General features: G+C 31.9%; 2 protein-coding genes across 2 annotated transcripts in view; both read right to left on the bottom strand.

The window, feature by feature from the left end:
- The window catches only part of LOC107442942 (uncharacterized), a 103553-nt gene extending 81136 nt beyond the window's left edge, over positions 1 to 22417 (bottom strand). The window contains exons 1-2 of the mRNA XM_021144629.3: positions 22258 to 22417; positions 4267 to 4388 (exon numbers count right to left, since the gene is read on the bottom strand). The gene's annotated coding sequence lies outside the window, so the exon portion shown is untranslated. The remainder of the gene's footprint in view (positions 1 to 4266; positions 4389 to 22257) is intronic.
- LOC110282043 (piggyBac transposable element-derived protein 3-like) lies at positions 17221 to 18840 on the bottom strand. Its single transcript, XM_021144627.2, has 2 exons — positions 18768 to 18840; positions 17221 to 17906 (listed from the first exon to the last, which is right to left on the bottom strand). Exons 1-2 carry the CDS (start codon positions 18838 to 18840, stop codon positions 17221 to 17223), a joined length of 759 nt encoding a protein of 252 aa, XP_021000286.2.
- Positions 22418 to 25526: the final 3109 nt, after the last annotated feature.

Below are 25526 nucleotides of genomic sequence, written 5' to 3'. Positions count from 1 at the left end.
TTATTAATCAATGGTATCGGTATAAAAGTATTATGTGTTGACCATAAGTAGGTGGGCCAACGTTGTTCCCACGAAAAGAAGGACAGATAGTAAAGAAACGAGAAAGAAAGAACATCCGTGCCTTGCCCGGGTTTCGAACCCAGGACCTTTCTGGCACAATCTCATCTCCCTGAACATCATGCTGACCGGTTGGCTGTAATAATAGTTATAATACAAATATAATTTTCACCAGGCGGCCGAGCGGTTAGCGCGCCTGACTGCGAAGCCAACTGCCGCGGGTTCGAATCCCGCTCTGGGCATGGATGTTTCTATCTCTTTCGTTGTACTCTGCTGTGTGTGATGAATGAATGTGGCCCACCCTATGAACGGGTTTGTGGCGTGAGCAATGTTACTCGCCTCCGTGGCTTTGGTTCACAGGTGCCCACTGGGTAAAGCGAAATGAGTAACAACTCTGGCATCTTCTAAGGCGAAACGAATAAAGTTCAGTGCCTGCCATTCGAAAAAAAAAATAATAATACTTTTCACCTATTTCTTTTTTTACAAATACGGTGAATATGGAACATCTTGTATGCACAGCTGATAGTTTTTCTAACTTCGCGTAGGTAAAATTTATGCTTTGATAATTAAATTTTGATTTAAAATAATTTTCACTACCATCATACATGAAAGTCTAAAAACATATACAGTGAGGTCTTGCTAACCAAAGGACATCGTTTTTCAATGTTGTTATGATTTAAAATTTTACTCAGATTTATCAAAGTAATTTTAATTTTACTATCACAAAAAAAAGAAAAAGAAAAAACACCGTGCAGGTTTTGGCTGCTTTAGGAATATAAAATTTGAAAGGTCTAACATTAGTTAACTTCCTTTACTAATTCTTTGTTAGTTTCAGAATCTAGTGCACTTGATGGTAGTTTAAATTCTTGTCTTGCCAAAAGAGAGAGATTTTGAGATTTTAATTTTCATTCTCAAATCATAACGTTCCTTGGAGCTGCTGTTTCCAAATGGTGGGCCGCGGAACCCTAGGGTGCTTTGGAAGGGTGACAAGAGCTTCGAGAGTTAGAACTTTGTTTTTAACCAGTTAACCGATAATTAAATTTATATGAAGTTAATAATTATGTGTTTATTTAATATTTCCGATATTTGTATGAAATGCTTCACGAAAGAAATTTCAAAGCACTGTTTTTTTTTATAAATTATAAAATGAATGAATTAGGAAAGGATATATGTATTTATAAAAAAATATTTGTACTATTTCGCATCGAATAAAATTCGAGATTTTTTTTTATTATTTCTCATTGAATAAAATCAGTTTAAAAATAAATGCAACAGTGAAAACGTCTCTGATAATCCCTTCTCAGCGTTTCTTTTCTTTTTTTTTTAGTTTTTATAGTAATGGAAACGACATTTTATCTCATTTCTTTTACTTATTTTGCATGAACTAAATTAAGAACTAGTTTCAGACTTGTGAATTATACTGTCTGAGATAAAACCCAAATTTAAGGAGATTATTTTAAAACGACTTATAAAACGATGTGATGAAAAAATTTTATTCATCATTTATCCACATTAAATTTTCAAAATAAATAATAAAATTTTGATTATTACATATTTTCAAAATAATTAATAATCTTCTGTTAGTTAACATGCTCACAATCGCTAATGGAATTTGTTCATTAAATCTCGGGGTTCCACCGAAAGAAGGTTCCTCATTAAAGGTTCCACAGCCATAACAATTTGGGAACCACTGCTTGTAAGAGTGGAAAAATCTACAAAAAAAATTAAATTGTGTACTTGATATACTTCGTCACTAATATAAACACTATGTTTCTTCTATTGAACTTATTTTGTAAAATAAATTAAAATAATTATGCATTTATTTTAATTAATTCTACATAGAAAAAAACATTATAGGTATGAAAAAACTATATTTTTTTTAATTTTTTAACCACCAAGTATCACTAACTTTAACATCAAAATTATTTAAATTTTGAATACTTTACAAACTATTAAAACATTCTTACCATTAAATGTAATCAATATAATTTTAATTCACGTTAAGTCACTAAATATAATTGTTGCTAATTATTTTTCAATCGAAAAACTATATTCAGACCTCTTTGTAGGAAAAAATATAAATACATTTTTCGTAAGTTACATTAGCATAGGCTAAAACTTTTTTAAACAAAACTAAGGAAATCTCTAGTTTTGAATAATTTATATTCATACGATTTCAAATAAGAATTTTGTTCGCAAAATAATATAGAGTATCTGGTATCCCAATTCATGAATTATTAATAAAGTGAAATATCTAGTTAGAATAATTTATCAACCAAAATCTAGTTTTTTGGCATTTCAGATTTACATTATCCCCCCCATTCATGTTAACACGTATTTCTCTCTTTAAATAATCATATTTATTCGTCTCACATTTATTTTTAGAAAGAAGAGGCTTTTACAGATATTCTTGATTTGAATATTAATTGCTGAAATTAGTATTAAACATTATTTTAATGTTTCTTAAATGTTAAAAGTAACATCGTACCGGCAGGATGTAATGAGTGAAGGCAGGATGCAATAAAATTTCTGCCAACTTTTAACTCCCTTCAAGAAATCTTTCCCCCAGTACTGAAATAACTATTAATCCCTTGGGATCGTGTGATTCGTAAAAGCATTCGTACAAAATCTGAATGTAAATAAATAAACAACGGTAACTTAAATGTAGGCGTTGCTTATTTGACAGACTTACTTTGCTTTTACTTTAACTATTGTTAGTTTAATGTTATATCAAATCAATGTTAGTTCAAAGTATTACTAAATAATTTTATTTTGAACTAAAGTAGTGGTGAATTAAATAACTCAAACAATTATAACCCCGCCCACAAATAAACTGCTAAAGAACTACTTTGGTTACCAGCTTTAACTTTTTGCCCTGATTGATACGGTTTTATGCTGGCACGCATTTGTGACAGTCGGCGCGAAAGGGTTAAAGCATTCCTGTCAACTTTTAATCCCTTCCATTATGAATTTTTCCAGTGGTATTAAAATGGAATGAAAATTGTAATTTTAAGCCAGAAAATACGTTGTATTTGAAAAAGCTTAAGCTGACAACCATGATAGCAACACATATCAATATATATGCTTAATTTTTTTAAGTATAGTGGTGATCAAAATCATTTAAAAATTAAGTTTATAAAAGAAAAAAAATTATATATTTACTACCACTTTAAATATAAAAATAAAATTTTACGCCAAATGTGTAAAAGTTGGCAGGTGTGGTTAAAGTGATATTGCAGATATGCCAACTGCTCCGCTTTGTGCTAAATTTTAAGAAATTAATAGCGAATTAAATAGTAAAACCTGTATAATAAGGATAATTACACCCACTTTTAATAAGTACTGCCACATAAATGCATTGGTATATCGGAATTACATACATTAGCAGGCTTGTGTGCTCAATTTAGGATTAGAAACCTTTGTCAAATAGCAGGACAGGTTCAAGATACATCTAAGGTAAACAGCGGGATTCGAACCTGCTACCTCCACACTTTGCACATCGTTTGGCGGGCGATACCGTTCACATTGATTCTTGGCTTGAAATTTGAACAGGGCACCTGGGTACTAAATCATTTAAATCGCTAAATCTTTTAAAATGCCATTTTTTTGGTGGTAAATATATTTAACACGACCTATTAGGAACTTATTGACTTTTATTTTTCTTTACTTATAAAAACAAATTTTATAAATGCTACAATCTTCAAAAGGAATTATGTATTTTATAACTTTCATACGTTTTTTTAAACTAACAAAGTGTTACCAATTCTAATTAAACGCACTTCAAGAAAGCTGAAGTTATTAACAAATGGAAATCTAAATTAAAAGTGGTGGTAAGTATACTTCCACGGCCTTCGAAAGGGTTAATGCATAACAAATTTTTTCTCCTGAGGCCGTATCAGCTTTTTACCAATTCATCAAGAAATTTTACATTGAGATAGTACCACGAAAAGATATAAATTTGTAATGGATCAATCCTCTTAAAATGCATGATGCAGTATTTTTAATAAATTTTTAAAATTCTTAAAATTGATGTGGTAACTAATTATTAATATATAATATTTTTAATTTTAAAATTGTGACTGTTGATGGCGGCAAAGAGTCAAATTCGCACTCTCCTTATAATTGATCTCTTATCATTTTAAAAAGCTTTCTTATTCCATAAAAAAATAGAGAACTTAAACGAATTAAAACAAACAAAATAATATTTACCCTCAAAGAACTTCTATTCCATCTTTTAAAATCTATCCCATTTGAGGTGTTGAGCTTAGCTTTGCATTGACACTACAGCACGGGATCTTCAATTAAAGGAGCATTTGCCGTAAATTAGAAACCTTTAAGTAAAGAAGAGAAGAAATAAAATTAGAAAACACTTTTATGAAGACATCTGCTTTGTTTGAAAGAAGAGTTATTTTCTTCCCTCCAAGTAATGATGTAGTTAGTCTCTTTCTATTTAATTAAGACTTTTGTTTTTTCTACATGCGTTACGGTGGAAAACAACTTTTATCGAATTTGGAACGAAATTTATCCTACCAGGGCTCTAAACGTTAAAGCTGTATCTTGAAAAAAAAAGAACTATTTTACTATTAAAAGTTTTTAAAACCCATGGGAAGGCTATTAACCCATTTTGGATTACGGTTGCGAAGTATTGACGTAAAAGTACTTGCATGAAAAAGGTGGTATAACATTTAGGCTTAGTTTTATTTTATATTTACTAGCAATGGTTACTACTTGAGTTTTAAATAATAGTGGTATAATTTCGGATTAAAAGAATAGTTCAAAGCTAAACGCGTATATTAATCGTTCAGGTAGAAATGTTCCCGATTTGATAGCATGTCCTTTTGTTTTTTAAAAATATAAGAACTGGTAACGCAGTTTCTCAATTTTTAGAATTTATCTTGTAGAAAACAAAAAAGAAATTCGTTATTTACATTACATTAACACATTGCAAATGGGTCACGTAAAAATACGTTTTTAAAATTTCTGTGATGCATACAAACAGTGGTAGCAAATTCTAAATCGTTTTTCTAAGAAACTATTTATTACCACTAACATAAATGATTCAGTATAAATGTAATGAGTACTACAATCGTTTGTTGTAAATTTGTTTTTAAACTGAAGTTGTAGCTATAGTTTGCTCTAACTTTTACTAAAATTTTAATCTATTACAGATTTATTACATTTTTGGAAAAGTTGATCACATACAATACGCTGAGGAGCGATGAATCATTATATCCTGTTTTCATCATGTCTATTAAAAATTTTCTTGAAAAAAGTGGTAGCCAACACTAAAATTAAAAGCTTCCTCTTATTTTAGATAAATTACTATTTTTCAAAAAAATACTTTTTACATCAAATGTAAAAACATTATTTTCCGCCTATTTCATCAATGTAAAAACATTATTTTCCGCCTATTTCATCAATATAAAAACATTATTTTCCGCTTGTTTCGGCAAACAAATAGATTACAACACTCAAAACAAATTAAAAGACGAACAAAAATAATGCTACATAAAGCAATCATTAGTTCTGTCTTAACTTATGGATCCGAAACATATGGTCTTTAACTAAATCACAAGCAGATGTGCTTGCTGTTTTTGAGAGAAAAGCCTTGAGAAAGATTTTCTCTTCTATAAATATGGATGGCTTATAGAGACAACGACATCATTTAGAACTATATAGGCTATTCAAGGAAGCAGATACCAACAATCCCATCAAAATAAGCCGCCTAAAGCTAGTGGGTGACATCTGTCGAATAAACACTTCTTCCTTGACATTTAAGATCATCAATGACAAACCAATGGGAACTAGGGTTAGAGGTAAGCCTAAGATCAGACGGCTTAACTGTCTGGCAGAGGATTTCAAAATCCTAAGAATTACTAATGGAGAACAATCGCAAAGAAAGGAGCAGAATGTCGGAATGTTCTAGAGAAAGCTCTGGCACACAAAGGGCTGTCATTCTAATAGAAGATATTACGATATTTCTCTCACCGACCTGCCTGTGTAGGGATCAGAGAACTGGCCTTGAAAGATTCTGATTTCGAATCTCGGGCAAGTCATGGATGTTCAATCTGTGTACTATCTGTCCTTACGGTGGGAGCAACGTTGGCCCACCTAATATAGTGCCCCTGAAAGAGTGGCCATTAAATTATATAGACAATATGGACAGTCACAGATAGTGCAGGTCATCCGAAGCAATAGACTAAGATGGCTTGGCCATATCTGGAGAGATCCAGAAAACAACGCAGTACGAATCGCCACTTTTAAAAATCCTTCTGGATCTCGGGCCAGAGGAAGACCTCCAACTAGATGGCTGGATGACACTACTAAAGATCTCAAAGTAATAAAGATTAACAACTGGAAAAAGTCGCCATGGATAGGAGGCGTTGGAGGCTACGCGTGGTTGAGGCAGCCAAGGCCTGTAAGGGGTTGTCGTGCTAAAGAAGAAGAAGAAAGAGTGGCCAACAAAATCTGCTCTTCAGATAACTATTGACGAAAGGTTATTCCCCAGATGGGCATTTGAAAAAAAAAACAATATTTCTCTGAGATAAATTCTAAGAATAAATTAATTGCTTTGCCAGTAATTATATAATTGATAAAACAAAAATGTTTCAGAAGTGGTGACATTGGCGCTTAGTGGATTAATATTTTATTTGAGGGTTTTTCTTTTCGTTTTTTTTTTTTTTTAAATTTTATTAAGATTACTGGTGATAAGTAGTTAAAATGCGGTAGGAATCACGCAAGTCCGTTAAAAAGCGAACCCAATAAGGACCAACGTTTCCATGAACTCTTTTCAAAAATGTAAAGACTAGCACTTCAATTATTTATTTCTTGAAAGTTTTCTTAAAGGAAAAAAAAGACATTATTTGATCACCATATTTTTAAAAATATATAAATATTTTCATTTTGCAATAATTTTAAAACTAAAAAGGTAACTTACAGTATGATAAATTAGATTAGTCTATGCATAAGTGTCAAACTACTTTCTTCATACGGTGCTTGTTATACGGATACCACACGGGAAAAAAAAAGATCAACCGTAAACGTAACCTGCACTTTACCACTACCATACCTGCCAACTTTTAATCCCATTATCATTTTTCCCAGTGGTATTAAAATGGAATTAAAACTTCAATTTTAAGCAAACAAATACATTACATTTGAAAAATCTTAAGTTGACAACCATGATAGTAATGCATATTAATATATGTGCTTCATTTTTGTAAGAATAGTGGTGAACAAAATCATTTAAAAATTAAGTTTATAAAAAAAAAATAGTATATATTTACTACCACTTTAAATATCAAAATAAAATCTTGCGGAAAATCCGGAAGAGTTGGCAGGTAAGCACTACTCTAAAGGCAATTTCATAGTTCGGAGTTGCCTGTAGGGTTGCTTAATTACCCAAACTGTTGCTCATAACAGTATTACCATTTTTTGTTACTTAGCTTTTGGCTATTATTATTATTTTTTTATGGGATGCTATTATCTCAACGTAAAAAAAGGTGGGAAGTAAATCGTAAATGCTCTAGAATTGATACCCATTTAATTTTATGTATTAACTTAATTGATTTATTGTATTTACTCAAAATTTCATCCGATCATTCTCTTCATCTACGTCAGCGCCATTTTTATTTACATTTGTAAACGTCATAAAAAGCAAGCAAACTGATAGCTCCAAATGTGAGTTGCTCTTATTTATAGGTAATTTTTCTCACAGCGGAGAGATGGCTGATTGACACGAATTCCGCATCCGACTTGCACCGACCACAGTGCTGACGTAAAATATCCTCAGTGGTAGACGGATCATGGGTGAGAGTCCTCTCATCGTCAGGCTAACCGTGGGAGGTTTTCTTCTCCATATAACGCAAATGCGGGTCAGTTCCATCAAAAAATCCTACACGAAGGCAATATTTCTACAAATACTTTTGTATTAGGAGTTCCCTTGTCTTCTGGATTGGGTTCAAAATTACAAGGCTACGGAGTTGAACATTAGTAGTCGTAAATCCAGAAAATTGGGTCGTCTGTTCAGCGAAGGTTTTAAAATAAAGTAAAATAAAATAACAATTATCAAGCCAATGTCTTGCTTCAACAATATTTTACCCCTTCAAAACACAATGCTTAATCAAAGCACGAAACTCTTTTTTATTCATTGTTTTAAAAATTACTAATCTAGGGTCACTTAAACCGCTTGTAACCTCTAAACTGATAATCAGGATGTCATGAAATTTTGACAATTATCATTTGACAGTTGCTACTATTTATTATCCATATGATTCCGATTACAGTGATGCCATTTATGTGTCAGATCGGAGATTTATTTAGTGATGTTTTATACTGGGAAAACTTTATGAAAAAAAGTGGTAAACCATTTATGCTTAGACAAACGATATATTATTGAGTGGTGACTATTATCACAAAGAGGTACCCAAAATTTTAACTCTAAGCCTATATCATATCAAAAATTCAACGTTTTTTTTAATTTTTTTAGAGCACCACAAATTGGTATCACTCAGGGCTCGAAAAAACGCAGAAATTTTACCCGTCCCCGAGGACGGCTTGTCCAACTATGTACCCGTCCTCCTTTGAAACTAACCCGTCGCTTCTAAATAAANCCACATAGCCCCAGGGAAAAGGGGAAATACATAATAAATGCGCAAAATTATTTACAAGTATTTACAGCTATTTACAAAATTTACGGGACAAAACTCCGTCGGATAGGAAAAAGGCGGTTGCCGGGCTATATTTTATGTTGTCTTTGATGAGCTCAAAATCAAAATTTTTAAAGTAATTGCACGTATGACAAGAGAGTGCATCTCTGAAGAAACTTGCACATAGTTCAGCTATGTGCTCATCTATTTTGTTGATTTTTAACTCTCGTCTTAGATCTTTCATTCTCATGGATCTGGGGGCTCCTGTGATATATCTGAGGAATTTATTTTGAGTAATCTCCAGTTTCTTTTTTTGACTAACAGTGGTTGTGCTCCATGCTGTCAGATCGGAGATTTATTGAGAGATGTGTTATACTGGGAAAACTTTATGAAAAAAAAGTGGTAAACCATTTATGCTTAGACAAACGATATATTATTGAGTGGTGACTATTATCACAAAGAGATACTCAAAATTTTAACTCTAAGCCTATATCACATCAAAAATTCAACGTTTTTTTAAATTTTTTTAGAGCACCACATATTGGTATCACTTTTACCGAAATCGTATCAGCGTCATTCTACGGTAAAAAGCCTAATCGCTAGATTGATATTGCCATTTTCTTTTATAATTTTAGTAAAATCGTTTAGTTAATTGTTTTTAATTTTAGTTCCATAAAATACTTAGATTTTCTTTAGAATGTCGTGTCTCAGCTAAGACAAAATCCTCATTTTGTACTCGAAACTGTTATTAATAGATCAAAACTACTGGAAAACTTTTAAAATAACTGATCTCTTTTACCCAGAATTTTTAAAGTCAGAATCTAAAAGTAGAAATAATTCTTTGAAATATGACTTAAAGCAGGCGAAGTTCAGTTTTCATCGAACAAATTATAAATTACTTTTGTTTTTGTATTAAGCTATGATGAAGTAGATGTGCCTTCATTTCCCTGTAGTTTCGTCGAGAAAAGAACAAATCAATTATTTCCTGAGAGAGAAAAAAAAAATTCTCTTAAATAAATAACCGAGCTATAAGGAATCGGTTTGAAATATAAGTTCTGAAAGTATTGATTTTCATATCCATTATCGTCATGCTCCAACAATTTTCATCGAAGAGATGTCACTTAAGTAAAGAGAGATAAAAAAAAAAGAAATTCATTTTAATACGTTGTAGGAATCGAGATGTTTGATTTCTAGGATCTTTTAAAGTAATATTTTAACAAGAATCGGAGGAAAAAGGGGGGTGTCTTGGAAAGTGATTTCGCCTGTTCCCAGATTCTTCCTTTCGTAGTTCGAATCTTCTCCAAGATAAATTATTTTCTCTGGAAAGATTCGAATAAAAATAAAATGGAATTTGCATGTAGGTTTCGAATTTCTAGTGACGCATCGCTTTTATAAGAATTTTTTTTTCTTCAAAATCCTTGTAGAATGTGTTTATCTGATCCTTGAGACTGTCTCATACTTTAGAAACTAAAAATATTGAACTATTTAAATTCATAGCTACTACGATTGCTGGATGTACAGTGCGTAAAGTAAAAAACGAACCATCCTGAATAACTTTTGACCTGATGATCGGATCTTCACGTTCTAGGGACTCAATCTTAAGAATTCGAGAGGGTAATCTCAAATATGCTAATTAAGTAGTGCAGACGATATTTTAAGTTACGAAATTAGACACAAAAATAAACTCTCTCTGAGTAAACATACTTTTTTTCGATGAATTCAGATTTACGATCATAAAAATATAGGGGGTAGCCGCAATCTGAGGAATATAGTTCCAATAATTTGGTCCGGAGAGCTGTCCAAAGCTTGAACTTTTTATTTTTAATTTTACTTTTGCTTATTTCCCCATATCTCGAGACCTTTTCAAGCGAATTGAAAAAAATTTGTGACACAAATATAAAATTAATTTATCCAAAGATAATTCTATGAAGAAAAAAAATAACTTTTATTAAATATTATTTTTTATATTTTTTTAAATAATGGTTGAAAAAATTTGAATTGTAAGGTATACAACTTTTTGCATCATTTTAAAGAATGCAATTTTAAATGGCAAGATACAAAATTTTAGCGAAATCGGTCAAACATTTCATGAGAAATCGAATTTTAAAAATACTACTTCTTCCAAATTTCGAATCATTATGTTCGAGAACGTGAAGATCCGATCATTAGATCAAAAGTTAATCAAGGTGGTCTGTATTTTTAGAGCTGTATGCCAAATAATAAATGAAATTTCCAACAATGATAAAGCTTTCAGAAGCTATCTTACAGGTTCTAGGTACTCTGAAATTTATGTTTAAATCGGTACCTTAGATAAAGTAGATACTGTTGAATAGTTAAAAGAAGCGAATAGATTTACTTCTTCCGAAAACTAGTTAAAGAAATGGTTTTGCTACCAGTTTTTCCTCTATTCCGTCTCGCTTTCACCCATGAACACAAGGGTTGAACGAAATTATATACTAACATCACGTAAATAATCTTTTGTTTAACAGCAAATGTTTAAGATTTTGCATGGCAAAATTGTTGGCACAACTTAAAAGATCAGAAGAAATGTTGTCCTTTTTACCCTAGCAAAATCTGCATCGACTAAAAAGTTAATATAAAGGCTACTTTCTTTCTTCTATACCAGAGATGCCAACTTGCTCCGGACAGCAAATAAATATTTTAAAGTGGTAGTTTATCAATTGTGATTCTTGGTTTAATAAATTCAACTTAGTAGATTTTTATCCACCACTATTTCTAAATAGTTCATAAGCTTATATAATTCACCACTTTATAGTAGTTATGTTAAGCTATGCCTTTTAAAAAGCGAGCAAAAATAGCCAAATGTTAGCAAAATTTATTTTGTAGTTATTTACCATTTTTTAATTATTTTGGCGTGTCCGGAGCAGTTGGCACCTCTGCTATACCACCGTAACTGAAAAGCATTCTTATATGAATATTGCAATTCTAACGAATAATTTCAAAATGGCTGCTATTGAAAATAAAAAGAAGTTAGTAAGCTTTCTCAAATTATGCCAACAGTTATGTATGTAAAATCTTCCACAACATTTACTGTTAAAAGAAAGAATGTTTACATAGAGTTAGTATAGAAGCTATTCCATGATTTTGTAAAAACCCCGCAATTTCTTCTTATTCTTTAAAAGCTTTACTCAAGAAGTACAGTTTTCGAGGAAAGGGTAATATTTTTTATATGTAACTAATGGCATTTAATGCCACAAGATAATATATATATGGAAAGAATATGCAACAATTATTTTTTTTCTTCTAAACAGCAGATCTTAAAGCTTCTTAAAAGTTATTTTACGAAATGGAACACATTAAGAAACTTCCAAAATCTCGTAAAACTACTTAAGAAAATGAATGATTTTATTGAGCATGCTAGAGATGCTTTATTTAACATTTGCGAGTGTAAATTTAAGGATTTTTTTATTATAGAAATAAATTGCTATTCTTAGAGCAAAAGTTTTAAAGAGATCCGCACACGGAAGAAAGGTTATAAGCTATGTGGATTTGCCTCAAGTTGAAAAACTTTTAAGAGTACTAAAGATATGACAAATTGAAGATCGACCACAATAGAAATTTCCAACAGCGCTCTAGTTATAAAATTGATGAAACCGAAATTAATGAAATGACTATGCACTAGAAGGAACTCGAAGACCGAGGAGAAAGTGACCAAAAAATGTGTCATATTTCGTAAGCTTCGAAGAAACGAAAAAAAATTCGAAACAGCAAACAATTTACAATTGGATCATAATCTGAAAACATCAAATACAAAAAATACGATATCAGAATTACAAACAACTAGTGGGCTGCGCCCCCTGCCCGCTAACGCTCGGCAACCCCCGAAAATTGCTACGCAATCTTAAATAGTTTGCTTCGCAACCCAAGCTCGCTTCGCTCTCTACTTACTTAGGTACATTGCAAATGCACAAAATTCTAAAAATTCAAAACAATCATTCAAATCCATATAACAACTTTTTTTTAAAAAAAAATTACATCTTTTTAGTAAATACTAAGTCATTAAAATAAATTTGAATTCAAATAAATGACATGTAATTCGTTAAACCTATTAGAAATGTGCTATAGTATAATTCGTGATATAAATCAAAAATCGTCAAATAAATTCGTAATATATAAATTCGTGAAAAAAAGCGCTTTCGACAAAATACTAAAATAGAGATCTATCGACAAAGACTACTCACTTCTGCCTAGCTTAATAGTATGAGATTGCCGCAGCTGATGCTCTCTGGTTTTTTCAGTTTCCGTTTTTAAAACCGCTATATGTTGAGCCACCTCATCTAGATTTGGCATGTGACATTTTTAGCGACAATCATGGGTCGATTCGCCGTGTAAGAGAAATAGTTACGTAAACAAAACAAAGTAAACATTGCCACCGGCGGAAAAGAATACAGCCAAAATTTGGGAGCCACGTCAGAGAATTATATATATTAGATTTTGTTAATGCGCGTAAAGGAAATTAAAAGAACGAAATTTGTTAAAACAAGATCCCCATGGGTCTTACAAACTTTAAAAAGTGATAAGGATAATGGAACAAACATTGTTATTTTGATTTATTTATAATGACCACAACATATTATTTTATAAAGGAGATATATCTGTGTGAGAATCCAATTTTGCTGGTCCCAGTTATTAGAAAATACCACCTTAAAGTTAAAACTTCAAGATGAACGGGAAAAGACCCGTAAAAGACCACAGGCTCCCAGATAAATTTTGATAATGATATTGCTAATAAGCACACAATTACTTAAGTCAATTGATCCTCTTAGTTTTTGTATTTCAACAACATTACAAAACAACAGCATCACAATATTAAAGCTTTAGTGTTATTCGATTTCATCTGTTTGCGAAAGTTAAATTGTATAGAAAAGGAGTAAACTGATGACTGAATACTTTGAATTGATGTTACAATTAATAAAATCGCTTTGAAACTATTTTTCAAAGTATTTTAAGATTCTAATGCTACTTTACTTTAATATTTAACAAGATTCATTATTTACTTATGCATTAGGAAATTTCTACTAAAACTAAAGCAAATTTATTTACACTATAATGATTTTATTAATCCTTCTAAACGATTTCATAGAGCCGGGATAGGCCTGGTTGGCAGAGCACTGGGCCCATTTTCAGGAACTCGTGGACTCGATCCCCGCTGTTCGAAGACTCCCCCGTGTAGTAAATGGTGACTGATGCACGTGAAATCTGTCGAGTCTCAAAGTCCTCCATGTTCCTATAACAAATCATACCTCTGGGGTACTGATACATTAGTTTTCCTGTCCTTTGGATTGGTTCAAAATTACATGGCTACGGAGTTGAACATTAGTAGTCGTGAATCTAAAATTGGGTCATCTGTTCAATGACGGTTATCATATAAAATAAAAGCCAGTAAAATACGAGTAAAAAAATTGATAAACAAAAATAAATAAATCATAATTTTAAAAGAAATAAATTGTAAAAGAAAACGGTAATAAAATTATAATAGTTAAAGTATGAGTAGAAGTCAATAGTAAAAAATTAAATAACAAAATTACACGCGAAACAAGCTAAAATAACAGATAATACTGTGTGTACGTAGGTTTATAATGAATCTTGTTAAATATTAAAGTAGTATATTATTGATCAGAATCTCAAAGTACTTTGAAAAATAGTTCCAAAGCGAATCTATTGATACATCATTATAACAATCAATTCAAAGTACCCTTTTTCTATACAGTTTAACTTTCGCAAACAGATAAAATAAAATAACACTAAAGCTTCAATATTGTGATTTTGTTGTATTCTAATGTCGTTGAAACAAACAAAAACCAAGAGGATCAAATAACTTAAGTAATTGTGTGCTTATTGCTGCAAGTAAACAGTTCGCTATTTTTATGACCTCTTTCATCGTATTAAAAAAAACTTTATGCATGGATAAAAGTATAAATTATTCTTGAAATTGCGAAATAAAGAAACTGTTGTTGATAAAATCAATGAATAAAGCTTTCATTAAGGAGGCAAGGAAATAATTCAGTAGGGCTGTTATTGATGTTTCTAAAAATACCAAACTATGCAAGGTATATAAACTAAATGTGACACAACACCGAATGCAGTTTACTTTTTCCTTTGGTTTACCAAATGATAACTTAGTCGTTATTTTGTTAAACGAAAAATCGCGTGACCATCTCTATCATTGCGATTTTGTCATGTAATCCAATATCGTTTATATTTAATTCTGTGGAATGGTGGTTTAATCTCTATCTCTTAATTTCTTTAATTCGATGAGATACTTTAATGTTTTGTGAAATTATAAATGAGAGTTATTAAATTGTTAATGTAATATTAAATCGGCAAATTAGTTTATCTACAAGATTCTACAATAACATGCGAGTTCAATATCGGAATACTTGTGAGTTCAATATCGGAATACATGCGAGTTCAATATCGGAACAAACTCACCGCATCGCTGGTTCGTTGTGAAGCTGTGCTTTCGGCAGCATTGCTCTGTATGCGTGGTAGTGATATTTTAAAAGCAAATTGGAACACTAGCAATCGTTTAAGGATTTTCCACCTGGTGGCATCCTAAATTAATTTGCAAAATGCAACTATGTGGTAAAGAAGTCGAGCACGAACTCTCCGCTTACTATATATGCCGCCTAAAATACTATATATGCCTGGTGCACTCGCCTCCCAATGAGGTGATCCAGGTTCGATCCCAGCGATAGCTGGTCGATTCGAATTCCGCACCCGGCTTGCACCGATCACAGAGCTGACGTAAAATATAATCAGTGGTAGACAGATCATGGATTAGAGTCCCCGTTCCATCAGGCTAACCGTGGAAAGTTTTCGTGGTTTTTCTGCTCAATATAACGCAAATGTGGGTTAATTTAATCAAAAAATCCTTCACGGATGTAAATTTCTCCCAATGATCCAGAAGTTCCCTTGTCTTCTGGATACGATTTAATATTACAAGGCTACAGAGTTGATCATAAGTAGTCGTAAACCCAAAAAATTGGGACGGCTGTTCAGTGACGGTTATAAAATAAAATACATATGTCTGGTGTCCGCTACGGAAGCAAATTTCTCCCAATACTTGATACAGGAGATTCCTTGTCTTCTGGATTGGGTTCAAAATTTTAATCATCTAGAAATGATTTTGCTGCTTCTTCTTCCAGCAATGTTATAGCTTTTTTTTCAATCTGAAATGAAAAGTAATCTACCTTTAGATGCTGTGATAATCTCCAATGCCCGCTGCTGTGTTTGGGGTTTTCTGATACCAGGTATATTGCCACCAAGTACATCCAGGATGTTACCGCGAGAGATTAACCTAGCTAATCTGGATTAACTGAGTTGCTCCGTTTAACCCATTAAACGCCGCTATATAAACCATTCAGGAAAAATTGGAATTTTCGTTTGTTTTAAGGTGTAATAAACATTTCTAATCATATGAGCTTTACATTTTTTTTAAAAAAACTTTATTTGGTCAAAGGATATAATGGGGTCCCAAAATGGGAGACTTGGTGTTTAATAGGACTTCACTTACACACTACGCTACAAGTTAAATGTTTAGTTTCATTACTTGCATATAGTATTTTGATAAAAATCGCAAAATCTGTTTTAATGGGATCAATAAAGTTACATATGAAATAAACATGCTTGAACGAAGCAAAATAGTTCATAAATATTTTTACCTGTTTTATTATTCTTGTTTAACTTTGCCTGTTTTACATTTTTGTATGAAACAAAATTGTACAATTTTTGCGAAGCATTACTTTACATTTTTCACAACACAAACGAGTGTTCGTTTTGCACAACTTACATTTTGACTGCTTACCAGCCTGTGTAATGAAGTGATTAACTCCATCAGAACGTATAATGGTATTTACTTGCCCAAATAGTCCAAGTCCATTCGGCACAGTTTCTTGTCCTTCGGATTTTATAAAACCCATGACTACATCTCGAAGAAATGTTGATTGTAACATCTGTCCATTAACCTCACGATGAACCCTCCTTGCTGCTACCACAGCCATGATAAGAGTGTTTATTTTATTTTATAACCGTCGTTGAACAGCCGACCCAATTTTATGGGTTTACGACTACTTACGTTTAACTCCGTAGCCTTGTAATTTTGAACCAATCCAGAAGACAAGGAAACTCCTGGATCAGTACCCCCAGAGGTATTGATTTGTTGTGGGAACATGGAGGACTTTGAGACTCGACAGATTTAACGTGCATCAGTCACCATTTACTACACGGGGAGTCTTCGGCCGGCGAGGATCGAACCCACGACCTCTTGGATATGGGCCAAGAGTGTAGGTGAAAAAGGGCCACCACCACTTTTTACCCTTTATTTTGGGTCTGTAAGTACTCAAAAATATGTCAAGAAGATCAATACCGCCCATGTTCTGATTATACGAGGCAACTATTCCTGGCAGAGAAGTAAATCAATCTCCTTCCTGGACTTTTGGCACCAGCGTTTTACTAGTCCAATTGGTTCCATTCCCTCAAAATGTGATGCCAATCATACAATTTTATTGTCTATCCATTTTACAACACTAACACTCTTTGTTGTAATGCAGACAGATGTTCCTCTTTCTTTTTTCACTAAATTCTTACTGTCTTGCAAAAGGACAATCTTTAAGTCTGTTCTCTCACCGTTCCAGTTATACGGAATTCCCTTTTCTTCAAGCAATGGCAGAGAGTTAAAAAAATTGTCAACATACACTTTATGTCTTCGGCAGTTTTCTACACGTTCTATCAAATCTAAGACGACTCTTGTTCCGAGGGGTCTATTGCATTCAGCTGTTGTTTCTTTTTCCACATAAACCTGCAAACTATATGGATAGCTTTGTGAAGAAGTAAGAGCCCTCAATTTATAACCAAATTTTATGGGTTCTCCTCGCATGTACATCTTTGCAGAATGTCTCCCTGTGTAAGGAATCATGTCCTCATCAACGCTTAAGTATTCAGAAAATGTCCTAAATTGTTGCAATTTCTTACAAAACATCTCAATAAAGCATTTCACTTTGGCCAAATTGTCGGCGGTATCAATTTGATCATTATTGCATAAATGATTGTACTTTTTTATGGCTCTAAATCTTTGCCTGCTCACGACATTTTGTATAAAGGGCAGATTGCAATCTTCTGCATTACTCCAGTATAAATCCTCTTGCTGCAATGAATGGTATCCGCTAAGCAATAAGATTCCTAAAAAAACATCTAACATCTTTTCAGATAAGGAAAATGCATAGTATTTATTGTTCTGCTTAGCTTACCGTAATATCTCTTTTATCACATTCAAAATATAATAATCAAAATACGTTTTAGACAGTTCATACGGAGTTTTGCCTGCTAATTCAGGGTTAATTTCTTCTAATAGTGGTGTTTTTTTCTGATTGAATAGAATCCAATTTATCAGCTTTGTCCCAATTGTGGAATTTTCTCTTAGATTTCTTTTGTTTTTGCGTTCCAATGCCGTTTGTTATAACTGAGACTGATTTCATCATTTTTGCGAATTTTTTATGTTTTACTTGCTTATTTTCAATTCTGGCCTGAAAACGTGACGGAAAAGAGAAAATACTGGTAATAGAACTATTTCAAAAATAGATAATTTCCGGGAGGAGTAAATCTATTCTTAACAATAAACATTTCAATATTATTTAGTTTTTCTCGGAACAGAAGCAATTCAATATATAAATTGTATCCGCTAAAAATTTTTGATAGTCATGGATATTTTATTATTCCCGAAAGAAAGCTAAAAATGAAATTTATTTGTTACCAGTTTTTACTCTTTTCCATATTGATATATATAGACTTTCAGCCCTGTCTCAATTGTAGGTAAATCATCTTCATCACTCGAAAAATACTTTTCAGGGAGAGACCTCCTCTTTTTCAAAGATGTTTTTTTTTCCCGGAAACATTCCGTGTTTTATTGTGTTTCACATTCAGCTCTATTTCTCTGCAGACATCTACTGGCAAAACGTCATCTAAATCATTTTCTTGAAAATCTGCTTCGTCAGTTACCTTACTTGGATCTGGTGGTAAAACGTAATAATACATTAATCTCACCTGAGAATTCATCAGAATCTAATGTTTCCATGTAATCCAATGCCTGCTGTACAGTTAAAAACTTGCGAGCCATTTTTAGCATTAACTCCTTCCGAAAAAAGTATATAATGAAGTCTTAGATTACCTTTTCCTTATTAGTATGCCCGGTTTCCTCCTAATTTGTCTGCTAGCTAGAATTAGCTTTTACGACAGGTTACCACCATAATTAATTATACAATAAAGAATCAGGGCATTAGAATATTCAGCATTCTTTCACAATTTTTTTCATCTAGGTTAATGTTTGATTTAGATGCGATAGCTTAACTTTAAAAGAAACAGGATTTTCGTCTAAGATTTTTTATTTAATTTAAAGTGGTAGCAATAATTATTCCTTTTCTCTTTTAATTAATCTATTGTATGATCCATGATAACTCGATAATTTTTAATAAGAGAGAGAGAGAGAGTTCTGTTCAGTATATAAACTTTACAAATATTTATTTAAGAAACAAACATAATTGGTGCTCTAATAGAAGAGAGCCACCACATGATTAAATCAAAATAATAAGAATTAGAGAGTTACATTAAAAGAAAAAGTACTAGGAGCTAAACAATTTCGTCGAACAATGTGTTGACATCAGACGCAACCTAGATTTATTGATTTAATTTAAATTAATTTTAAACACCGCTATGTATTAATATATTAGTCATGTATATATAAGCATGACAGCCATATAATAGTGTGTTTAAATTCTGACAAAATTAATTTTAAAAAATTATATGTAATTGTAATTCAACCATTGTCACTTGAAAAAAATCATTGTTGGATAAAGCATAAGTTGGAAGATATGAAATGGTGGTTTGAAACTAGAACACATCGAATATGAGAAAATTCGCTTTATCTCCATACTTCTAAGTCGTTTATTTATTTACACCCATGCTTGTGAAAATTGTACCATGAAGGAATTATGCAAATTAAACCCAACTTACATGAAATATAAAGTGACGTAAGAGACGCAACTAATTAGAATTGCAAAGCGATTGCGCATCTTTATTTTACCACTATCAGTATGAATTTGTATATGTGGAATAAATTTCATTAATTTTTAGCAAATTGGCAAACCTCCAGAAGACCTCCCATCCCCAAACAAGGGTTCTATGACGTCAGCTCTAGCTAATCTTAGTCAGCAAATTGGCGTATTAAAGTTGAACAAAGTTTCTCTACATAAATTAGTTATATACATAAGTTAGTTATATGTTAATTAACTATAAGTTAATTAAATACAAAGCCGCATCACATATCGAATTAATTGAAATATAATTCCTTCTAGTCTACTTAGTTTAGACTTATTATTCGTTTATGCATTTTATTGTAACCGTGATATATTTTTGTTTAAGTATACCTGGGAACTTCGATGCATAATTAGTTTGTTTATGTTCCACATGCCTCCTGTCTTTGTGCTAAGTCTCAGTGTAAATATATAGTCAGAAAATTTAAATTTTCGAGAATGAATCTTTGTGAAAGAATTTAGAATGTGTCACTTAAGATAATTGATACTTGACAAGCTTAGCTTACTCGAAATAGAATGGAAAGAACATTTGATAAAGTAAACAAATGCCACGTTTCAGCAACCAATCAGGATCGAGATACCCACCCTTCGTTACATGCAGGTACCCCATTCCTCCATGGTGTTGAAAATTTCACAAACATTAGTGCATTTATTTATTGTTTCATATAAGCCCAAGTCAAATTGATGAACAGACAACTCAAGTCTGAGGGGGACATCACAAAGATGCATTCAAAATTACCATGGGATTCGAACCCTCTACCTCCACGCTAAGAGGGTCTGGGAAAGAAAGGTCCTTTAAAGTGGTTGATTAAAAGACGAGTAGTTAGAGAAATAAAACTATTACATTTTTAGTGTTTAGTATTATAGCTAAAAATAAGTGGTATCATTATGATATATCGGCCCCCACAATGGACTAAAAAAATTAGAAACTAAAATGAGCAAATAATAATAATTACTATCAAATTCTAGTGTGAGAATTTAAATAAAACCCAAACAAATATTAACGATACTCTTGTTAGCACAGACAGTACTTCATCAGGGGACACTCTGACATGCTAACTTGGTGGAGAATTTCTGTTGTCAGTGTGTCCCCAGATGAAGTACTGTTAGTGCTAACATGCGTATCTTTAACATTAGCTTAAATTTTTTTTTAAATTGTTTATATGAGACAGTTTTGGCTTTAGTTGCTTATAGCGCTTTTCCATTTTGACTTATTTTACTTAAATTCTGGTCTTCATTTTAGTTTCATTCAATTTTACATACTTATATTTGATATCAATTACTAGTTATAAAGGTTACCTTTTACTACCCCATTACAACCCCACTACCCCATTTCAATAGCGTGCCGAGGACAACAGCCCACAACACTTAGCGATAGAGGACTTCATTCGACGTCTACGACACCAGAGGACACTAAAACTCTAAAAACTGTTGTTTTTTTCTTAAATTGTAAAATCAATACTCTCAAGTAAAATCATTTTAAGGCGAATTAAATACGATTTTCATACAAATTTAACAATGAAGTTTTTGATCATTCAATATTTTTTACTTGTAAAAAGTGAAGAATATTTTTTTTACAAACTATACTTTTTATGATAGAAACTTTAATTTATATTGAAAACACATTTAGATTTTTAAAAACATATTAAACATTTATTTCCTCTTTTCAGTTCTTACCCTTTGCACGCGAGTGACCAACGCCTCCTATAACTGAAAGGCTCCACACGGTTTCTTATGAGCAGTCCGATCTGACCACTATGAAAAGGAATCAATTAACGAAAGAGCCATTTAATAGAAAATCTAGTAAAAATAAGAAAGTGGTTGTAAATATATGTCTAAAAATTTGTTTAATTTATGCACGTGATTGGTTTGTCTTATTTACTTGTTAACCACTACAGATTCAATTCTCAAATATGTATGATAAATTTCTCTCAATTACTTTTAAGATAAAATTTGGGTAAATGCGCACAACTGGTTCATTTTTTAAATAGTCTGCGCAGACTACTTATTAAAATCAGTGTGGGGGGCTTTCTGATGTTGGAGGTGATGGACAGAACCGATTTTAACCCATTAATGCTCAGCCACTAAGAGTGAACCATACATATGAAATAAGTGGTAGTTCTTATTTGTTTATAGAAGTGGATATCTTTTAATTTTACTTATCACTTTTAGCTTTAGAAAAGGCAATTAATCTTCATTTCTGATGCAAATATAAGTATTTAGATTGTCAATATATTGTGATAAACGAAATAATCTCGACTCTGAAAATGATAGTCTAGTTAGGAAAAACATGTACTACCACTTTCTTTTTTTTATATGAAAAAACGAGCTGTCCTTTAAAAATAACGCTAAAACAAGGAATGAAAGCACTGCCCTTATTTATCAGAACAGAACTACGACCCCTATAAGAACACTTATTCTTTAAAAACAATAACTACACTTACCTTTCTTTATGTAGATAAAATCAAAAATTGGCGTTTACAAGGGATTTAAATTCATGGTACAATTTACTCTTTGCTTGCTTATCTTTCAAACATAATACAATTGGGACTAAATACATACGTTATTCTAAGTCTGCGGTTGAAAGAGGGTGCATATTCAGTTTTGGAAAACATATTCGAGTCTCGCGGGAAAAACATGCTCTCAAAGGTATCCATAGAAACGGTCACGTGACGTCACGAATAGAATATAAATGTATTCTTCTCCTTGTTCTGTTTTTTCTTCTTCTTTGAAATACTACGAGGGAAAAAAAGAAGAAGCAAAAATAAGATTCTCTGAGGACTAGATACATCCTCTTAGATTTTTGCTTTTTTAGAAAAGTTACAAAACTTTTCAAACAAAAGATTAACAGTTTCAAGATCCCTTTCACTTTTAAGCAAAGCGTTTTACTTAAAGTTGATAGAAGAAAATACTTTTCTCCGACCGCGGTGAAATTTAATCTTTCTTATTTTAAAGCTCAAATCATTCCACATTAATCTGAATTATTTTGCATCAAATTAAATGGTGAAAACCTTTTTAATTAAAGATGTTTTTTAAGCTCAAACCATTTTACATTTATGGAAGTTATTTTTCACTAAAATAAACAGTGGAAGCTTTTAATTAAAATTGTTGTCCAATCTCAAATTACATTAATCAAACTTTGTAGCGTAACTACCACTACAAATATTAAATACCAAATTACTAGTATATAAGACATAGCTAAATATTTTCTTATTTGAGGTGCCTTTTGATGGATGAAGGTTGACATAGTCGTTAATTAATTCCTCTTAAACTTAATTTGTATTAAAGTAAATTTCAAACTAAAATCATTTTTATTTATAGAAGTTATTTTGCATTAAAATAAATATTAAAAGCTTTTATTTAAAAATGTTTTTCAAGCTCAGATCATTTTACATTTATAGGAGTTATTTTTCATTCAAATAAATTGAGGAAGCTTAATTAAAAATGTTCTTCAAGCATACGTCAGAGTTGGTCTAAAACGAACATAAAGTATAGTCGTTTTAGTTAGATATCTAATTTTGATTTAGAGGAGATAAGAGCTTGAAGTTTAATTTATTGCAGCTGTTGATTTGTCTAGGGTGTTTTTTACGAGGTTTTTCCAAATGACATTTGAGTTTAGTAACCACACCAATATAAGTCACTTTTGAGACTATACTCGATCATTGAGGAGAGTTAGAGAGTTGTTGATTTTTGACTTCTCCTTATTTTTTTGAAGTGAAACTTCTAATGCGACTTCCAACAAGGTTGCGTTAAACGTTCAACGCTACCATGTCAACGAGCGGCCTGTGATCCTTGCAGGAGATTTTAATGTGAATTTCTCGTTACGTGAAGCTGAAACATTATAAACCTTCCTTAAAGATAAATTTGGATTGGAAATGATAAATGGTGGGAATGATCCACAACCAAAGGGGGAACTACCACTGATGCAGTTTTTGCAAGAAATATTGAAAAAATAGAACTTAAACATTTCGTATCTTACTTTAGTTATCATAATCCCATTGTAAATGTTATAGATCTGGATATTTCTCCACTCGAAAATTATAGTTAAAAGATGCGATCAATTGTGAATTGTAAGCATTGTTAATAAAATTTGTCTTAAAGAAACAATATGATTTCACTAAAAATCAATCTCTACCCCTTCCTATTTTCATTTCCACGTTACGAAGTTTCACTTCTTCAGCGCGGAGGGACTCCACGCACTGTTTTTTCTCTTATGATGAGTATGTTGTATTTTTGGACATTTAGTTTCTATTTTCCATTGGTGCCAGTTCTTAAATTCAAAAATCTTTGTCTTGGAGATATATACTCGGGAGCAGAAACCGTCTTGCACGGCAGCGAGAGCTTCAGATTATTTTTAATCTTAGTTTTGTTTTTATTTTTAACACGTTGAATGCTACTCTAATTTTACATGACTTGCCCGTCTGGCCAAACGGTAAATAACTACAAACTAAATTTGCAAATATTAGACAGATTTTGCTAGTTTTTTTAAAAGGTTTAGCATGCCATATCTGATAAAAGTGGTAAATTATATAAACCTAGGAATTGTTTAGAAATAGTGCAGATAAAAATTTACTAAATTAAATTTATTAAACCAAGAATCACAATTAATAAACTATCACTTGAAAATATTTATTCGCTGTCCGGAGCAAGTTGGCATCTCTGTGTATATAAATAAAACGATTTTTGTGTGTTTTATATTGCATTAATTTCTTCAAACCATTTTAGTATCGATAAGAAAATAAAAAAAATTAAAAGCATTAAAATTTTAATCGAATTGTGTATTTCTAATAATCTGGGTTTCGCCGGTCACCGGTGAAACCCCGAACAAAATCAGTGCCGATCACCGATGACCCCCATTGCAATCAACGTGCTAAAAAGCAAATAAACAAATGTGAGGAAATTGCTGAGACTCGTTTTCAAACAACTTCTAAGCTTGTTACTAGATAAAAATTTAAAAGTTGAATAGAGAGAACATAACAAACAACTAAGATAGAAAAAAATTTGTTAAAAAAAATCTATTACTTGATCACAAGTTTAACTAAATAGGAATGTATTATATTTTTTTAGTATCAATGCATGAAACTCAACTTAGATTTAAACAATATAAATAAAGTTTCTATGTTTAAGAATCTTATATTTCTCAAATTTTGCTGCACGTGTGTGTTAGACCAGGGGTTTCCAACTTTCATGAGGCCGAGGGCCACAATTAAAAACACAAATCAAATGGCGGGCCGCAACTTTATCAAAATTTTATGTAAGACTCTTTTATGTTTGAAGGAACATTAAATATTACTGTCAGTCTTTTACCAAGTTGAACAAAACAAAAGTATTGAATTACAAATTAAAATAAGAAGAGGATTTTTAAAAATATTTAATTGTTATTAATAATATTTAAAAAAAATAGTGCGTGGAGTCCCTCCGCGCGGAAGAAGTTAAACTTCGCAACCTGCGACGTTAATAGTAGAAGAATCAGCAGTCGTAGAAGGATCACTAGTTCTATTCAACGACTCTTTTTCCTGCTCCGCTCGCTTCCGTGCTCTGTAATCACGGTAATATTGTGCATTTTTCCCTCGTGGACCTCTTGAACCAGTGGAAGTGCTTGTGGTTGCCTCATCGTCTCGCCCTGGAAAATGTATTTGTATTAATAATGTATGTGAATGCGTCATAATGTAATTTCAAAAGAGAAAACCTAACAATCAATTGATATTCACAA

Source organism: Parasteatoda tepidariorum, chromosome 10, assembly GCF_043381705.1.
Source record: "Parasteatoda tepidariorum isolate YZ-2023 chromosome 10, CAS_Ptep_4.0, whole genome shotgun sequence".
Lineage (NCBI taxonomy): Eukaryota > Metazoa > Arthropoda > Arachnida > Araneae > Theridiidae > Parasteatoda > Parasteatoda tepidariorum.
The sequence above is the reverse complement of the archived record's forward strand: the minus strand, read 5'-3'. Positions and strand labels throughout refer to the sequence as shown.